General features: G+C 59.7%; 1 protein-coding gene across 4 annotated transcripts in view; it reads left to right on the forward strand.

Annotated features, from left to right (window-relative positions):
* The window catches only part of GSE1 (Gse1 coiled-coil protein), a 107,369-nt gene that overhangs the window by 88,283 nt on the left and 3,562 nt on the right, over nucleotides 1–15,524 (forward strand). The window contains exons 3-14 of one of the 4 annotated variants that reach the window (XM_064723178.1): nucleotides 1,640–1,858; nucleotides 5,955–6,154; nucleotides 7,458–7,639; nucleotides 7,774–7,971; nucleotides 8,338–8,529; nucleotides 9,152–9,462; nucleotides 9,806–10,130; nucleotides 11,750–12,330; nucleotides 12,836–12,948; nucleotides 13,655–13,925; nucleotides 14,029–14,151; nucleotides 14,258–14,626. In XM_064723178.1, coding sequence (XP_064579248.1) covers nucleotides 1,640–1,858; nucleotides 5,955–6,154; nucleotides 7,458–7,639; nucleotides 7,774–7,971; nucleotides 8,338–8,529; nucleotides 9,152–9,462; nucleotides 9,806–10,130; nucleotides 11,750–12,330; nucleotides 12,836–12,948; nucleotides 13,655–13,925; nucleotides 14,029–14,151; nucleotides 14,258–14,626 — 3,084 coding nt within the window. The remainder of the gene's footprint in view (nucleotides 1–1,639; nucleotides 1,859–5,954; nucleotides 6,155–7,457; nucleotides 7,640–7,773; nucleotides 7,972–8,337; nucleotides 8,530–9,151; nucleotides 9,463–9,805; nucleotides 10,131–11,749; nucleotides 12,331–12,835; nucleotides 12,949–13,654; nucleotides 13,926–14,028; nucleotides 14,152–14,257; nucleotides 14,627–15,524) is intronic. The other 3 variants (XM_064723180.1, XM_064723179.1, XM_064723182.1) reach the window with 3 other exon arrangements.

Here is a 15,524-nt window from a genome sequence, read left to right on the forward strand (position 1 = left end):
GGGGGTGCCGGGGCCGGGCTGGCGTGGCGGGTTGGCTTCCCAGCTGTTCCGGTAATGAATTTACATGAGCCCGAGCGTGTCGACAAGGCGGCAGTCAATGGCTGAGAGCAGCGGAGTTAATAAATGCTTGTATAATGAGGGCAGAGGGGAGCGCGCCGCCGCGCCGGCCGCCTCTCCTGGGGCCGGGGGGCAAAGATTAATCCACGCTGAGTGCCCCCCGTGCCCCCCCGGCTCCCGAGGCGCCCCCCGCCCTCCTGCCCGTGCTGGAGCAGCCGCGGGATGCTCGGGGATGCTCCATCCATCCTCCCTCTGCAGTGGATGGATGCTCCAGGTGCTCAGTGCCTCTCCAGCCCCGCTGGGATTTGGGGGCTGCCCCACGACCCCCCCATCCTCATTCCCACCTGGGAGCCAGGCTAATTTTAGGCTGGTGTTAATGAAGCTGCTGGGTGAGGTCTATTTTAAGGGCCCTGACATCAGCAGTTGCTGTTTTGGGAGGTGGAGAGCCCTGGAGCAATTGGTGTGACAGCTGGGGGGGCTCGGGGAGGGCTGCACGCTCCTGCTCAGCACCTGAGCCGCACTTTTGGGGTCACTGTGCCCTTTAGGACCTCGGTACTTTGGGGGGCAATGTGGGGATTTGGGGTGTGAGGATTTGAAGGGGTAGTGTGGGGAGCTGGGGTGCAGTGCTGGGGATCCAGGGATGCAATATTGGGGTTTTTGGGGGTGCAGTGCTGGGGATTTAAGAGTGCAGTTCTGGAGATCCAGGGATGCAATATTGCGGTTCTGGGGGATGCAGTGCTGGGGATTTGGGGGTTTAATATTGGGGGTTTTGGGAGTGCAGTGCTGGGGATTTAAGGGTGCAGTTCTGGGGATCCAGGGATGCGATATTGGGGTTTTTGGGGGGTGCAGTGCTGGGGATTTCGAGATGCAATATTGGGATATTATGGGGTGCACTGCTGAGGATTTAGAGATACAATATTGGGGTATTGGGGGGTTCAGTACTGGCGATTTGGGGGTGCAGTGCTGGGAATTTGGGGGTGCAGTTCTGTGCTGTTAAGGATACAATATTGGGGTTTTGGGAGGTGCAGTGCTGGGGATTTAGGGATGCAATTCTGGGGATCCAGGGATCCAGTTCTGTGTTATTGGGGTTTTGGGGGATGCAGTGCTGGATACCCAGGAATGAAATATTGTCAGTCCTGGAATGCAGCAGCGGGAATTTGAGTGTGCAGTGGCTGGGATTTGGGGTGCAATATTGGGGCTTTAGGGGTGCAGTGGTGGGGAATTGAGCATGCAGTGCCTGGGATTTGGAGTGCAATAATGACAACAAGGGGTGCAACAGTGATGCTTTGAGTTTTGGCAGCACCATGCGAGTCAGGGGACTGCGCCTCTCCCCACCACCTACATCAGGATGCTGAAGTCCCCTAAAACACCTTGCAGAGCTCTGCTGAGTCCTCCTGCTCCATTATCCTGGGGTTCAGTGGGACTCTGGAATGCTGGGACGCACTTCCCCCCATTTCCTGAACTCGGGGTGCGTTTTGGGGTGGGATGATGAATTAGTGGAAAGGTGCTGATGGTCCCATCTCCTGGGGGGAAACTGAGGCCCCCATCTCCACGTGCCTAACCCGCTGTCTCTGCTTGGCAGGCATGAGCCATGAGCCGAAGTCGCCGTCGCTAGGAATGCTCTCCACGGCCACCCGCACCACGGCCACCGTGAGCCCGCTGACCCCGTCGCCCCTGAACGGCTCCATCGTCCCCAATGGCAGCCCCGCCGCCAGCAGCACTTTGTCCGTCCAGGCAGCACCTTCCTCCAGCTTCGCCGCCGCGCTCCGCAAGCTCGCCAAGCAGGCCGAGGAGCCCAGAGGTGGGGACGGCCACAGGGGCAGGGACAGGGCGGTGACAATCGCTGGTGCCTCTCCCAGGAGCTGGAGTTGGTGTTGTCCTGCCATTTCCGCACTATTGCTGTGTCTGGAGGGGGCAGTTTGGGAATTCAATTCATCCAGAGTGATCCGGGTGCTGCATTGCCCTGGGAGAGCACAGCCTGGTAGGGATCCCTGCCATGGGATCCCTGATCCCTCCCACCACGCTGCTTTTTCCCCAAATTTGCTACTTTCCCAGCCAAATTTCCCAACTGAACAGCCCCAGGGGTGCCCAGCCCTTGTCACCCACACTCTTCAGTTCATCCGTTGTGATCCAAGTGCTGTATTGCCCTGGGAGAGCACAGCATGGCAGGGACCAGCCCTGTGCCCTCCCACCACGCTGCTTTTCCCCAAATTTGCTAATTCCCAGCCAAATTTCCCAACTGAACAGCTCCAGGGGTGCCCAGCCCTTGTCACCCACATCCTCCATCACCCCCCTCTCTGTTTGGATGTGGGGTGTGAGCTGCCTCCAGAGCACCCCAAGGTTCCCCTGGCACAGGGAGCGTGTCCCATGGGAATTGCCAGGGCTCCCACAGCCAGATGAGGAGGCAGCCAGTGCCCAGGCTGGGAAATGTTTCAGGACGCTGCTGGTGTCACCAATTTGGGATGAAATAGTCTTTATCTCTGCTATTTGCATGGGTGGGTGCTCCCCTCGGATCATTACCCACTGCCTGAGCACTTTGATCCCTTTGCAAGATGTTTTTTGCACCCAACCCCTTTGCAAGATGTGTTTTGCAAAGTCTTTTTGGAAGACCCTATTTAAAAGGCCCCCTTGGCACAATCCTTCTCCCAGGACCCCTTTTGAAGGGCTCTTTTTGGAAAATCCCTTTTGGATCCCTTTGGTGCTTTTGGAAGCACCATCTACAAGACCCTCCTTGCATCCCAAAAATCTCTGGCACAGCCATGGCCTGAAGCATCAGCTGCTCCCAAGGAAAAGTGTGGGGATCCCAGGTCCTTGTAACTCTCTATCCTCACTGGAAGCTCCTGGTTTTTCCCAGCTGCTTCCTCTGGAACCCATCTGCTTCCTTTGGAGCGATTGATTGAGTTTGGGGAATTATTTTTCTTTTTTTTCCCCTTCTCCCACCCCACAGCTTGTGCCCTCCTTGTGCTGTGCCCAAGGGACATCAGCAGGTTTGAGCATGGATTTTGTGGCACTGGAGAGAAGCAGCCACATTCCCTTTGGATTTCCCCTTAACACCTGCATGGTTTATTTGCAAAAACTCCTCCCTTGCCCATTTGGGTGCCTCATCCCAGAGGTTTTTGATCCGTGTGGGTTTGGGTGTATGTTGGGAAGGGTTTTTTTCTCCTTGTTGTGGTTTTTAGCACCAGGAATCGAATTGCTTTTCCCTGAAATCCTCACCCACTTCCCACAACGGGAGATGCTCCCTCCACTCCCCTTCCCAGCTCGGGAGATGCTCTGCTGTGGCAGATGCCGGATCCACGCAGGATCACTGGTTTTATTCCAGCTTTATGGGCTCACAGGTGTGCTGGCACATCCCTGGGGAGATCTCCTGCTGCTCCACAGCATCCCAAACCACCAGGGCTCATCTTGACCCACCCCTTCCCAGCAGAGCCCCACAAAGCCACCGCCTGCCCGGGGGCTGCTGCCTCTTGTCCTGCCCGGGGCTGTCCTCAGGGTGGGTTTAATCCCACCCCTCCCTCCCTCCTCTGTTCCCAGTTCTCCGTCAGGGTCTCAGCTGTTAATTACATTTGCCTGTCAGCCCGGGCTGCTAATCTGCTATCGCCGAGCGGGGAAGCGGGAGGTCAGAAAACAAAGGTGACACCATCACACTGTGCCTCTTGTCATCTCCAATCCAGATTAGTTTCATTGACTAACTCCTGGCTGAATACCACCAGTTAATTATAACGATCACAAACCCTCCCGTTTAAAGCCACACAGCGAGAATTAAGGTTCTGAAGTAAGACTTTAGCTTCATTAATTGCCGGGCTCATTGTGATGGTATTGATTGTTAACGCTATCGCGTGGTGAGTAATGGCTTCCCAGCTCAGAGGGGATTAGGCTGCTAATTGTTGTTGGCCTTGCGCTGACAAGATAGACTTCAGTGGGTGTCAAATCGGCCTCCTTTGTCGGGGACAGCCTTTCTCCTTCCCCCAGCCTCGCTGCTCTTCAAATGAAAGCGATTCGGAGCGACTCGGGGATCGCTAATCAGGGAGGGCAGCGGGATGCTCCTCCCGGCCTCTGCTCTGCTGAGCATCCTTCCACAGAGTGTCCTTCTGGAGCATCCTTCCTTCCCACCCTGCAGCCCGGGGATGCTCCTGCTTCCCCCGGATTCCCAGCCCCTGGCTCTCTCCTGGCGTTGTGTGGCCTGAGAGGGCAAGGGGATGAGGTGGGGTGTAATGTGAGGAGATGCTGGCACGCTCTGGAAGTGGCTGCTGTGCCCACAGGATACACTCAGGGGAGTGGCCTTGCTCACTGGGAAGGTGAGGAGACACCCTGCACACTCAGGGGACACTCTGCACACTCAGGACACACCCTGCACACTCAGGAGATGCCTTGCACACTCAGGAGATGTCCTGCACACTCAGGAGATGCCCTGCACACTCAGGACACACCCTGCACACTCAGGACACACCCTGCACACTCAGGAGATGCCCTGCACACTCAGGAGATGCCCTGCACACTCAGGACACACCCTGCACACTCAGGACACACCCTGCACACTCAGGAGATGCCCTGCACACTCAGGAGATGTCCTGCACACTCAAGACACACCCTGCACACTCAGGACACACTCAGGACACACCCTGCACACTCAGGACACACCTTGCACACTCAGGAGATGTCTTGCACACTCAGGAGACACCCTGCACACTCAGGAGATTGCCCTGCACACTCAAGACACACCCTGCACACTCAGGACACACTCAGGACACACCCTGCACACTCAGGACACACCCTGCACTCTCAGGACACACCTTGCACACTCAGGACACACCCAGCACACTCAGGACATGCCTTGCACACTCAGGCCTCTCTCTGTGCCCTGCTCACTGCCTGGGAGCATCGCTGTCACCCCATCCTGTGACCACAGCCCACTCCTCAGCTGATCCCTGCTGGCACGTTGGAATCTCCCCCTGACCCAGACTCTGGGATGGAGGGAGCAGAGTTTGGGGTTCAGAGCCCCCCAGGCTGCCCAGATGGGTTTGAGGAATGGGAAATGTTCTGTGGAGCAGACACCAGGCTCCCTGTGCCCTGCTTAATGTGGAATTTGGATTTCTCTGCTTTTCCTGTTCTCCACCTTGACTCCGTTTCTGTTTTCCCTTTGGAAATATGGCCAGCATCCCTGGGCTGGGGGTAACTTGAAGTACAGATGTGTTATGCAAATGAAACCAAAGCCTTGCCCAGGGGTTTCAGGGAGTCCCTCCTTCATCCCAGTGTCCCCAGAGGCCCTGGCCTGTCCCTGACAGCTCCTGCAGCTGCATTGAGGAGTCTCTGGGTCTGCCTTGGGAACATGTGGCTGTCTGGGGCCGGCATCACATCGGTGTCACTTGTGCCAAGGGGCTCTGTGGGACTGGAGGGTTTGGCAGTCCCTGTTAGGTGGGAGCAAGAGGCTGCCCCCTCCCACCTTTGGCACCACTGGGAACTTCTGGGATGGAAGATGGGGAATCTCCTCCAGTTTGGGAGTCTGGCAGGACACTGAACACCCTGAGTGCATCCCAGTGCCTCAGCCCTGCTCCCTGCAGTGAGCAATGCAGCTCCATCCACTCAGCCTCTGGGTTCTCTCTTGGTGTCCCCAAGGGTCTTGGTGTCATTGCTTCTCACTTCTTTTTGCCCTTGTGGTCTTTGTGCCTCTTTCTCTCTCTCAGAGAGAGAGGGTCCACATCCAAGCCTCAGATTTTGGGGTCCACATCCAAGCCCAGTGTCTCATTTGAGCATCCTGAAAGCTGAAACATCCCCAATTGAACATCCCAGCCCTGAAGGGTTCCAAGTGCCCTCAGATCCTCCAGCTCCTCCAGAGGGTGTCTCCATCCAGTTACCTCCCTTTCCCCTAACTTCTTCAATCTCTGCTTGAATTCCAGGCTCCTCACTGAGCAGCGAGTCGTCCCCGGTGTCCTCTCCAGCCACCAACCACAGCTCCCCTGCCAGCACCCCCAAACGTGGCCCCATGGGCCCCATCATTGTCCCCCCGGGGGGACACAGCGTGCCCAGCACGCCGCCCGTGGTCACCATCGCCCCCACCAAGACGGTCAACGGCGTCTGGAGGAGCGAGGGCAGACAGGTAGGGCTGGCTTTGGGGCTGCCCTGAAGGATGGAGGGTATGGGGTATCATAGGGCTGGCTTTGGGGCTGCCCTGAAGGATGGAGGGTATGGGGTATCGTGTATGTGCTGCCCACATTTGGTCCCTTCCCCTCCCTGCTGTGTCCCCGAGCTGGCACTGTGCTGACAGCGTGTCCCCCGTTGTTGTCACCATCCGGAGGGGAGGGCAGGGAAGGAGGAGGAGGAGGAGGAGGGAGGGATAGGGGGGAGAGCAGCTAATTAAGAAGCATCGTTAGTGGTTCTCCTCTCCTCCAGCATGCTACAAGCAGATTCCCGGGGGGATTATGCCACTTGGAAAGACTAATTAAACCACAAAGAGAGGCAGGCTAGGGGATGAGAAACGCCGGGGGCGAGAGGGAGGAGATAAATGGAACCGGGATTCCCGGGAGCTCAGAGGGGTGTGTGGGGTGTCAGGGTGCTCCCCAGCCCCGTGTGCCCCCCGTGTCCCCCCCGGTGTGCGGATTAACCCAGTGTGGGGGTGTCTGTCTGACACTGCACGATGGGGGAACACCTCACCCTTTGTGGCGACCTTGGGGCTGGCCCTGCCCTGGAGGGATGGGATGGGATGGGGTGGGATGGGATGGGATGGGATGGGATGGGATGGGATGGGATGGGGAGGGATGCACGGGATGGGGGATGCTGTGGGTGCCACCATCCTCCTCCTCCCATGCTGCTGAATGGAGAAGGTGCGATGAAAAATCATCATTTTTAAACCAAGACTTGTCTTTTTGGTGGGGTCGCCCCACTAATTGTCAGATCCTGTGGGGTCTCTTGTCACCCCAAGTTGTTCCCCTTTGCTCGGGGTCCCTCCCCAGCTGGAGGGGGTGACCTTCATGCTGACACCAGGGCTGGAGGCTGATGGAAAGCAGCTGAGGCCCTGTGGGAGGGTGCTGCTGCCAGGGGATTGTGGGCTGACCCCTGGGTTATGGCCCTTATCAAAGGCCGCCTGGATTTCCCCCGGCCGTGTCACTCCTCCCCGGGTGATTAATAGCCCAGGAGAACAAAGCAGCCATAAATCTCCAAGCAGGTAATGGGTGTCTTGCCCTCAGCTCTGCCCTGGCTTCAGCACCTCCTTTCCCACTGGGGCCCCTCAGTGCTGCCTCCAGACCCTCCCACCCCTCCAGCTGCCCTTCCAAAGCCTGGATGCAGGAGATGAATCCTTCCCTGGGTGCTGGTGGCAGCCAGAGCACGCTGGGGACCTCCTGAGGGACACAGCAGTGATTCCCCATCCCCTGCTGTCCCTAATGCCCACCCTGTCCTTGCAGCAGGAATCAGGGTCACGAGGCAGCAGCAGCAGCGCCGGCCGCGAGCGCCTCATCTCGGAGCCCCCCCTGAGCCAGGAGAAGGCAGGGGGTCCCACCGTGCCCTCCCACCTGCTGGGGACACCCTACTCCTTCGGGCTGCCCCCCAGCTCCGTGGTGCAGGACTCCCGCTTCCCTCCTCTCAAGTGAGTCTGCTCGGAACGGATGGGAATGGTCGCAGGGCGAGGGTGTCCCCTGCGAGCTCTGCTCCCACCTGGGGGAGGGAGGTGACATCTCCTGGGGGCACAGGGAGGATGGTGACCATCTCCTTGCCCCCCAGCCTGCAGCGGCCCGTGCACCACGTGGTGCCTCCCAGCGCCGTGACCGAGGATTACCTGCGGAGCTTCCGTCCCTACCACACGGCCGAGGACCTGCGCATGTCCTCCCTGCCGCCCCTCGGCCTCGACCCCGCCACCGCCGCCGCCTACTACCACCCCAGCTACCTGGCACACCACCCCTTCCCTCATCCTGCCTTCAGGTGGGCACTCCAAACCTTGGGAGATACCTCTGCATGAGCTGAGCTTTGGCGTGTTGGGAGGTGGGAGCACTGAAGGGCATTTTGGGGCTCTCCATCCCTTTCTCCCAGTGGGGATGGATGAAGGCGCAGTTTCTAGGTGGTTGGGGCACCACCAAGTCTAGAGTTAGTTGGTGTCGTAGTTCTCGCAGATGGTAGTAGGGTAAGCATCAGATTAGGGCCAGCATAGGGGGCTCTAATCAGTTTGGGCCTGGCTTTGTGGAGTCAGTTATCGTGTTCTAAGACTTCTTTGTTGGGGAGGCTTATTGGCATCTGGCTCCTGGAGGGGAGAACTGGGGGGATTTGCCCTCTGAGATCCCAGCATCCCAGGATGGATGAGTCGTACTGCCTGTCAGCACTGAGGTCCCCCTTCTACCCGCTGCCAGCGCCGGGCTCGCTGCCCCCCCTGCACCCCTCGGCCATGCACCTGCACCTCTCGGGGGTCCGGTACCCCCCCGAGCTCTCCCACTCGTCCCTGTCCGCCCTGCAGTCCGAGCGCATCTCCAGCCTCGCCGCCGAGAGGTACGGGATGGTGGGGGGATGATGGGGGGCTCCAAAGGATGGGGATGGATGGGGGAGGATGGGGGCTCCAAGGATGGGGCTCCAAAGGATGGGATGGATGGGGGAGGATGGGGGGCTCCAAAGGATGGGGATGGTGGGGGGATGATGGGGGGCTCCAAAGGATAGGGAGCTCCAAAGGATGGGGATGGATGGGGGGAGGATGGGGGGCTCCAAAGGATGGGGATGGTGAGGGGATGATGGGGGTCTCCAGAGAATGGGGAGGATGGGGAGCTCCAAAGGATGAGAATGGATGGGGAACTCCAGAGGATGGGGATGGATGGGGAGCTCCAAAGGGTGCTGATGGTGAGGGGATGATGGGGAGCTCCAAAGGATGGGGATGGTGAGGGGATGATGGGGAGCTCCAAAGGATGCTGACAGAGGACCAGCAGTGATTTTGGGGTGTTCTAGGAATGCTGGCAGGTGACTTAGGGATTTGGGAGTGCTGCAGGAATTGTTTGGGGATTCTCTGGAGGTTCAAGGCTGTTCCAGGGGATGCTGATAGGCATCCAGGGTTGATTTTAGTGGGATGCTCCAAGGGGGATGCCTGGGATTGGTGCTTTTGTTTTTGTTTTTCTGTCTGCAGGCTGCAGATGGACGAGGAGCTGCGGCAGAGGGAGCGGGAGCGGGAGAAGGAGCGGGAGCGAGAAGCCGACCGGGAGCGGGAGAAGGAGCGGGAACGGGAGCGCGAGCGCGAGAAGGAGCTGGAGCGGGAGCGGGAGAAGGAGCGCGAGCGGGAGCTGGAGAGGCAGCGGGAGCGCGCCCGGGAGAAGGAGCTGAGCATGGTGAAAGCCATGGAGGGGCCCTTCCTGCCTGTGGCAGAGCTGCACGGGCTGCGGGGGCACCCGGCCGAGGAGCGGGGCAAGCCGGTGGAGCCGCTGGCGCCCAGCAGAGCAGGTAATGCCCGTAATGCCCATCTTCCAGAGCTTGCCTTGCTCCCCTCTCCCTCCAGATGGCAAAGCTGAGGGGGTTGGTGGCCCCGGGAGGTGGCTGGGGATGGGGATGGGCTGTCCTGGCTGCCAGATTGCTTTGCCAGGAGCCCAGCTGTGGCAGCAGTGCCTGTGCCATCTGACTCGGGCTGGCCTGGCACCGTGCCCAGTGCATGCTCAGCAGCTGGGCTGGCAGCCCCCTGAGCTGAGCTCTGACCAGAGGCTGCCCCACAGCTCCAGATCCCTGCTCACCCCAAAATCCCCCCGTCTTTTCCACACCCTGACTCTCCATCACCCCTTTTCCACCGCAGACAAGCTCAAGGACTCGGTGCTGCCCACGCCGAAGCCCATCCAGCACCCTCTGCACCCTCCACCGGGCTCCCACCACCCCGTGCCCAGCCTCATCCCCAACCACAGCGTGTTCCCCCTGCCCGGGAGCAGCGCGGCCACGGCGCTGCTCATCCAGCGCACCAACGAGGAGGAGAAGTGGCTGGCCCGGCAGCGCCGGCTGCGCCAGGAGAAGGAGGATCGGCAGTCCCAGGTGTCGGAGTTCCGGCAGCAAGTGCTGGAGCAGCACCTGGACATAGGGCGTGCCCCCAGCCAGGCTGAGCCCGAGCACCGGCCCGAGCACCCCAGGTAGGGATGGGATGCTGCCAGCCCTGCTCCAGGGATGGAGATTTCCCCCAAAACTGAGCTGTTTTTCCCGTGTCACTGCTGTCCTTGCTGGAATATCCGTGTCTTAAGCTGGAGAGGAGAAGGGAAAGGAATGATAGGATGGGGGGAATGTCTTTATATAAAAAGAGGGCAGGGTTATGTGAGATATTGGGAAGGCATTATTCCCTGTGAGGGTGGGCAGGCCCTGGCACAGGGTACCCAGAGAAGCTGTGGCTGCCTCATCCCTGAAAGTGTCCAAGGCCAGGTTGGATGGGGCTTTGAGCAATCTGCTCTTATGGAAGGTGTCCCTGTCCATGGCAGGGGCTGGGATAGGATGGATCTTTAAGGTCCCTTCACCCCACACCATTCCATGATGCCATGATATGACGATTTATAGGATTTTCCCCCCAACCTGTGGCTGTGCCCACCCCGTTACCCTCCTCTGCCCCCCATCAGTCATCCCCCACCCCTCGCCTGTGCCCCTCACACATCCCATGAGCCGAAGCCACAGTGCCTGGCCGGTGCCAGCGGGTTCCTGCCACGCAGTGCCAGCCAGGCCGGCTGTGCTGGCAGCGCCAGGCGTTCCTGGTGCCCGACATCTGCGCGGCGGCAGGCGCCGAGCCCGGGCGGTGGCCGGGGGCCAGCGGCGAGTGGCCAGGTGCTGCCCAGCCACCAGCCCTGCTAATTGCAGCTCCCCCCTCCCAGGCAGCGGGGCTGGGCGGTGGATGCCTCGTTTGGGGGGCACCTGTGCCAAGCCCGGGCAGTTTGGGGGGCAGCAGAGCGTGCCCACAGCCCCGGATTGATTGACAGGGCCTTGCTCGCCCCCGTGGCTGAGCACTTAAGCGGTGCAGGCTCATCCAGGCAGCTCTGCCGCCTGCTCCCTTTGTTATTTTTGGGTATCCAGGGGATTAGCGCGGCTCATCGAGGATAATAAGGAGCGGATCACGGGGCGGCACAAAGGCGAGCGCCCGCCGCGGGCTCCCTTCCCATCCGCTCCTCCCACCCCAGAGCGGAGAGGAGGCAGCAAGGTCACCCCCAGACACCTGCAGCTGGGGATATTCCATCCCCATCCTTCTCCTGCATCCAGTGGGGCCAGAGGGATGGATCCCGGGGGGCAGGCGGTGACTCCGTGGCGGCGCTGGGCTGAACTCGCTGCTCCGCGCGCGGAGCTCCGGGGCGCTGGAGCGGAAAAGTGTTAAATGCACAGCTTGGGCACATGAAATATTTATCCTGTAACGGGCTGGCTCCGGCTCCTGCTGTCAGAGGAGGGCTGTGCCGGGGTGCTGCCCTCGCCACGGGGCTGTGGCAGGGCTGGTGGCTGGCTTGTCACCACGCCGGGGTCAAGGCTGGGGTCTCCAGCCCTGTGCTCCTGGGATGCAGCCACATCCATGCTCAACCCGCCCATGCACAGCCCTAACTCTGCCCCCATCCCTCAGGTTTGTGGCATGGAAGGGACAAGTGTGGCAGCCCCACGTGCACAAACCCCTCTGGGTGTTCCTAACTGGCGTGTTTTCCCCCAAAATCCCCCAGGGCTGGAGCGCTGCCAGCTCTCCATTGGCAGTGCCAGCTCCTCACTTACCGGTGCTCTCCTCTCCCTGCAGGTTGGGATCGAGCCGCCACGAGCCGAGCAGCCGGGAGCCAGGGCAGCACTTTGGCGGGCCCCCACCCCTCATCTCCCCCAAACCCCAGCACCACCCCGTCACCACGTCCCTCTGGAACCCCGTCTCGCTGATGGAGAGCCCCCCCGACCCTCCCCGGCGCCTCCCCGAGCCCCACGCCCTCCACAGCCACCCGGCGCCCTTCGAGCCCGGCCGCCAGGGCATCCCTCTGGTGAAGGTGGAGAGGGTTTTCTGCCCGGAGAAGCTGGAGGAGGTCCCGAGGAAGAGGGATGCTCTGGAGAAATACCCGCCGGGACGGGAGCCCGGCGCCCCGGAGCACGGGGCCTTCACCCACACGCCCTTCCTAGCTGAGCTGGAAAAGTCCACTCAGAGCATCCTGAGCCAGCAGAGAGCCCCGGGCACGCCGTTCCCCGAGGCCAGCAAGCCCAGCTCGCCCTACAGGCCCCCCCAGCCCCGCGCCCAGGACCCCATGTACATCTACGACGAGTTCGTGCAGCAGCACCGCAGGCTGGTCAGCAAGCTGGACCTGGAGGAGCGGCGGCGGCGGGAGGCCCGTGAGAAAGGTGAGGGAGCAGGGGTGTCCCCCCTGGCACCGGGGGGCTCCCGGGGGGCTCCCGGGGATGCCGACGTTCCGAGCGCTCCGGTAAACCCTGCTGCGCTGCAGACGTGCTCCATGAATAAATGATGAACTGGAGCTAATAAGAGGGTTTTAAATATTGATGGGGCTGATGGAGTGGGGATGAGAGCAGCGGTGAGGAGGAGACAGAGAGCTGGGAGGGGCTGGAATTGCTGTCCCCGCTCCAGTGGGATGGGGGCTCTGCCACAGTGTCCCCAGCCTGTGCCCCGTTGACCCCCTGCCACCCATCCCAGAGTGATGCCAAGAGGATGCACAGGGATGGGCGATGCCCTCCGAGGTGCCACAGCTGGTGGAGAGGGGACAGGGCTCCATTGGGTTGCACTCCCCACATCACTCCTCTCTGACATCCTGCCATCCCCAATGGGGTTCCCCAGGGTCCCAGCAGGTCCCCAAGGTGTTCCCAGCCTCACACAGCCTCTCCCCATGCCCAGGGTACTACTACGACCTGGATGACTCCTGTGACGACAGCGACGAGGAGGAGGTGCGGGCCCATCTCCGCTGCGTGGCTGAGCAGCCCCCGCTGAAGCTGGACACGTCCTCTGAGGTACTGGTGGCACCCCTGTCCCCTCCCTGTCCCCTGGGGGAGCAGCTCCTCCTTTATACCAGTTCTCAGTGCCCAATACAGCCACCATGCCCATGTGTGTGCAGAGGCACCAGGGGGTTAGAGATGGGGATGATGAGGATAGGGATGGAGATGGGGATGGAAATGGGGATGGGAATGGCAGTAAGGATGGAATGGGAATGGGAATGGGGGTAGGATGAGGATGAGGATGGGGATAGGAATGGGAATGAAAATGAGGATGAGGGGAATGGGGATGAGAAAGGGAATGGGAATGGGGGTGGGATAAGGATGGGGATAGGAATGAGAATGAAAATGAGGGGAATGGGGATGAGAATGGGGATGGGAATGGAGATTGCAACAGGGATGAGGGTGGGCATAAGGATGGGGTGGAGATGGGGATGGGAATGGGGATGGCAGTAAGGATGGGCACTGGAACGGGAATGGGATTGGGATGAAGACGGGGATAGGAATGAGAATGAAAATGAGGATGAGGGGAATGGGCATGAGAATGGAGATGGGAATGGGGATGGGAATGGGAATGGAGATGGAGATTGCCACAGGGGTGAGTGTGGCCATGAGGATGGGAATAGGACTGAAGATGAGGATGGCAGTGAGCATGGTGATGAGAATGGCGATGAAGGCAAGGATGGGGGGTGACCCTGCTCTGCTGTCCCCCTGCTCGCCCCAGAAGCTGGAGTTCCTGCAGCTCTTCGGGCTCACCACGCAGCAGCAGAAGGAGGAGCTGCTGAGCCAGAAGCGGCGCAAGCGGCGGCGGATGCTGCGGGAGCGGAGCCCCTCTCCGCCCACGGTGCAGAACAAGCGCCGCACGCCCTCGCCCCGCCTGCCCCTCTCCACCCGCTACAGCCCCGACGAGATGAACAACAGCCCCAACTTCGAGGAGAAGAAGCGCTTCCTCACCATCTTCAACCTCACGCACATCAGCGCCGAGAAGAGGAAAGGTAACAGCCATGGCCCTGTGCACGCTGGGGCTGGGGGTGCTCTGGGGGATCTGCCTGGGGCCCTGAGCTCGCTCTGCTGAGCTGAGGCTACACTAAAGCTCAGCTTCCCATGCTGCAGACAAGGAGAAGCTGGTGGAGATGCTCCAGGCCATGAAGCAGAAGACCACGCCGGCCGCCGTGGTGGTGAAGAGCTCCCCGCGGGACAGCCCCGGTGCCCCCAGCACTGGTAAGCACCTCAACCCTTTCCTGGGTCTTGGGTTGGGGGGCACAGCTTTGCCTTGAGGGGCACACACAGTCCTGGCTGCAGCCAACTGCTCCTCCTCTTCCCAAAGAGCCTCCAGTGCCTCCGCTCCTGCTGGACCTGGATAAACCCGTGGGCATCGCCGTCTCCGTGCCGGAGGTGCCGAAGGTGGCAGAAGCCTCCAGGTTGGAGCAGCTGAGAGCCCAGGAGCCAGGCAGGCCCAAGGAGTCGGGCACGGCGCCGGAGAAGCCCCGGCTGAGCGATGGGCACCCAGGGAAGAAGGCTCTGAGCATCCTCAGCTACGTCAGGGGTCCCCTGCCCAAGGACATCCCGGTGCCGCTGTCCCACAGCATGAACGGCAAGAGCAAGCCCTGGGAGCCCTTCATTGCTGAGGAGTTTGCCCACCAGTTCCACGAGTCGGTGCTGCAGTCCACGCAGAAGGCGCTGCAGAAGCACAAAGGTAACGTTGGAAGTTGTTGGGAATTAAAGTCACTTAAGGAATCATCAGCAAAGCCAGGTTTAGGGTAAAACCAGGATCACAGCAAAGTTCGTTGGCAAGGTTCTCTCTCCTGTTTGTTGGATGGTTAAAGCACTCTGAGGAAAAGCAAACAAAACTGCCAAGTCAATAAATAAACCCCAAATAATCTGTGTGGAGGCTGGAGGAGGGGGAAACAAAAGGAGAGGAAAGGGTAAGGACAAAAAGGAATGTTGGAAGACCCTCGTGTTGAGTCACCAGTTCAGAGTAGATCTCTGTTCTAAACTGAGGCTGGACTTGATCAACAGGTTATGTTTAAAGGCTCAACAGCACTTAACTTAAATTTAACAGCACTTAAACTTAACAGCATTTAAACTTAATTGATAACTTAATTTAGCAAGGGATCCTTAAGGAATTTACTATACCACAAAACAATAACTTCCTTACAGGCCTAACTTACAAATCTAAAGTAATAGAGGAGAGTAATACTCTGCACTGAGTGCTGCGTTGAGCCCTCCTTGAATCCCTCCAGGGATGGGGACTCCACCAGCTCTCAGGGCAGCTCCTTCCAGTGTTTCACAACCCTGCCAATCAAGAAATTCTCCCTGATGTCCAGGAAAAGAGGCAGGGATGCAGGAGGCTGGTTGGGTACGGGGATATCACCCCCTTGCCCCCACCAGGGTTTGGCACTGGCAGCCTCATTGCTGGAGCTAAAAATTAGGGATAATACAGCTCCAAAGCCTCCCAACTCACTCCATTGAGTGGTTGAAATAAATAAAATTTTTCCAGCGCACCAGGAGTGATAAAAACCCACCGGTAATACCCCGAAAAGTCTGGGAAGGGTGGAATTAATCCTTGAGGGGCTGAGGGGAGCGGGCAGGGG

Source organism: Zonotrichia leucophrys, chromosome 11 (genome assembly GCF_028769735.1).
Source record: "Zonotrichia leucophrys gambelii isolate GWCS_2022_RI chromosome 11, RI_Zleu_2.0, whole genome shotgun sequence".
Lineage (NCBI taxonomy): Eukaryota > Metazoa > Chordata > Aves > Passeriformes > Passerellidae > Zonotrichia > Zonotrichia leucophrys.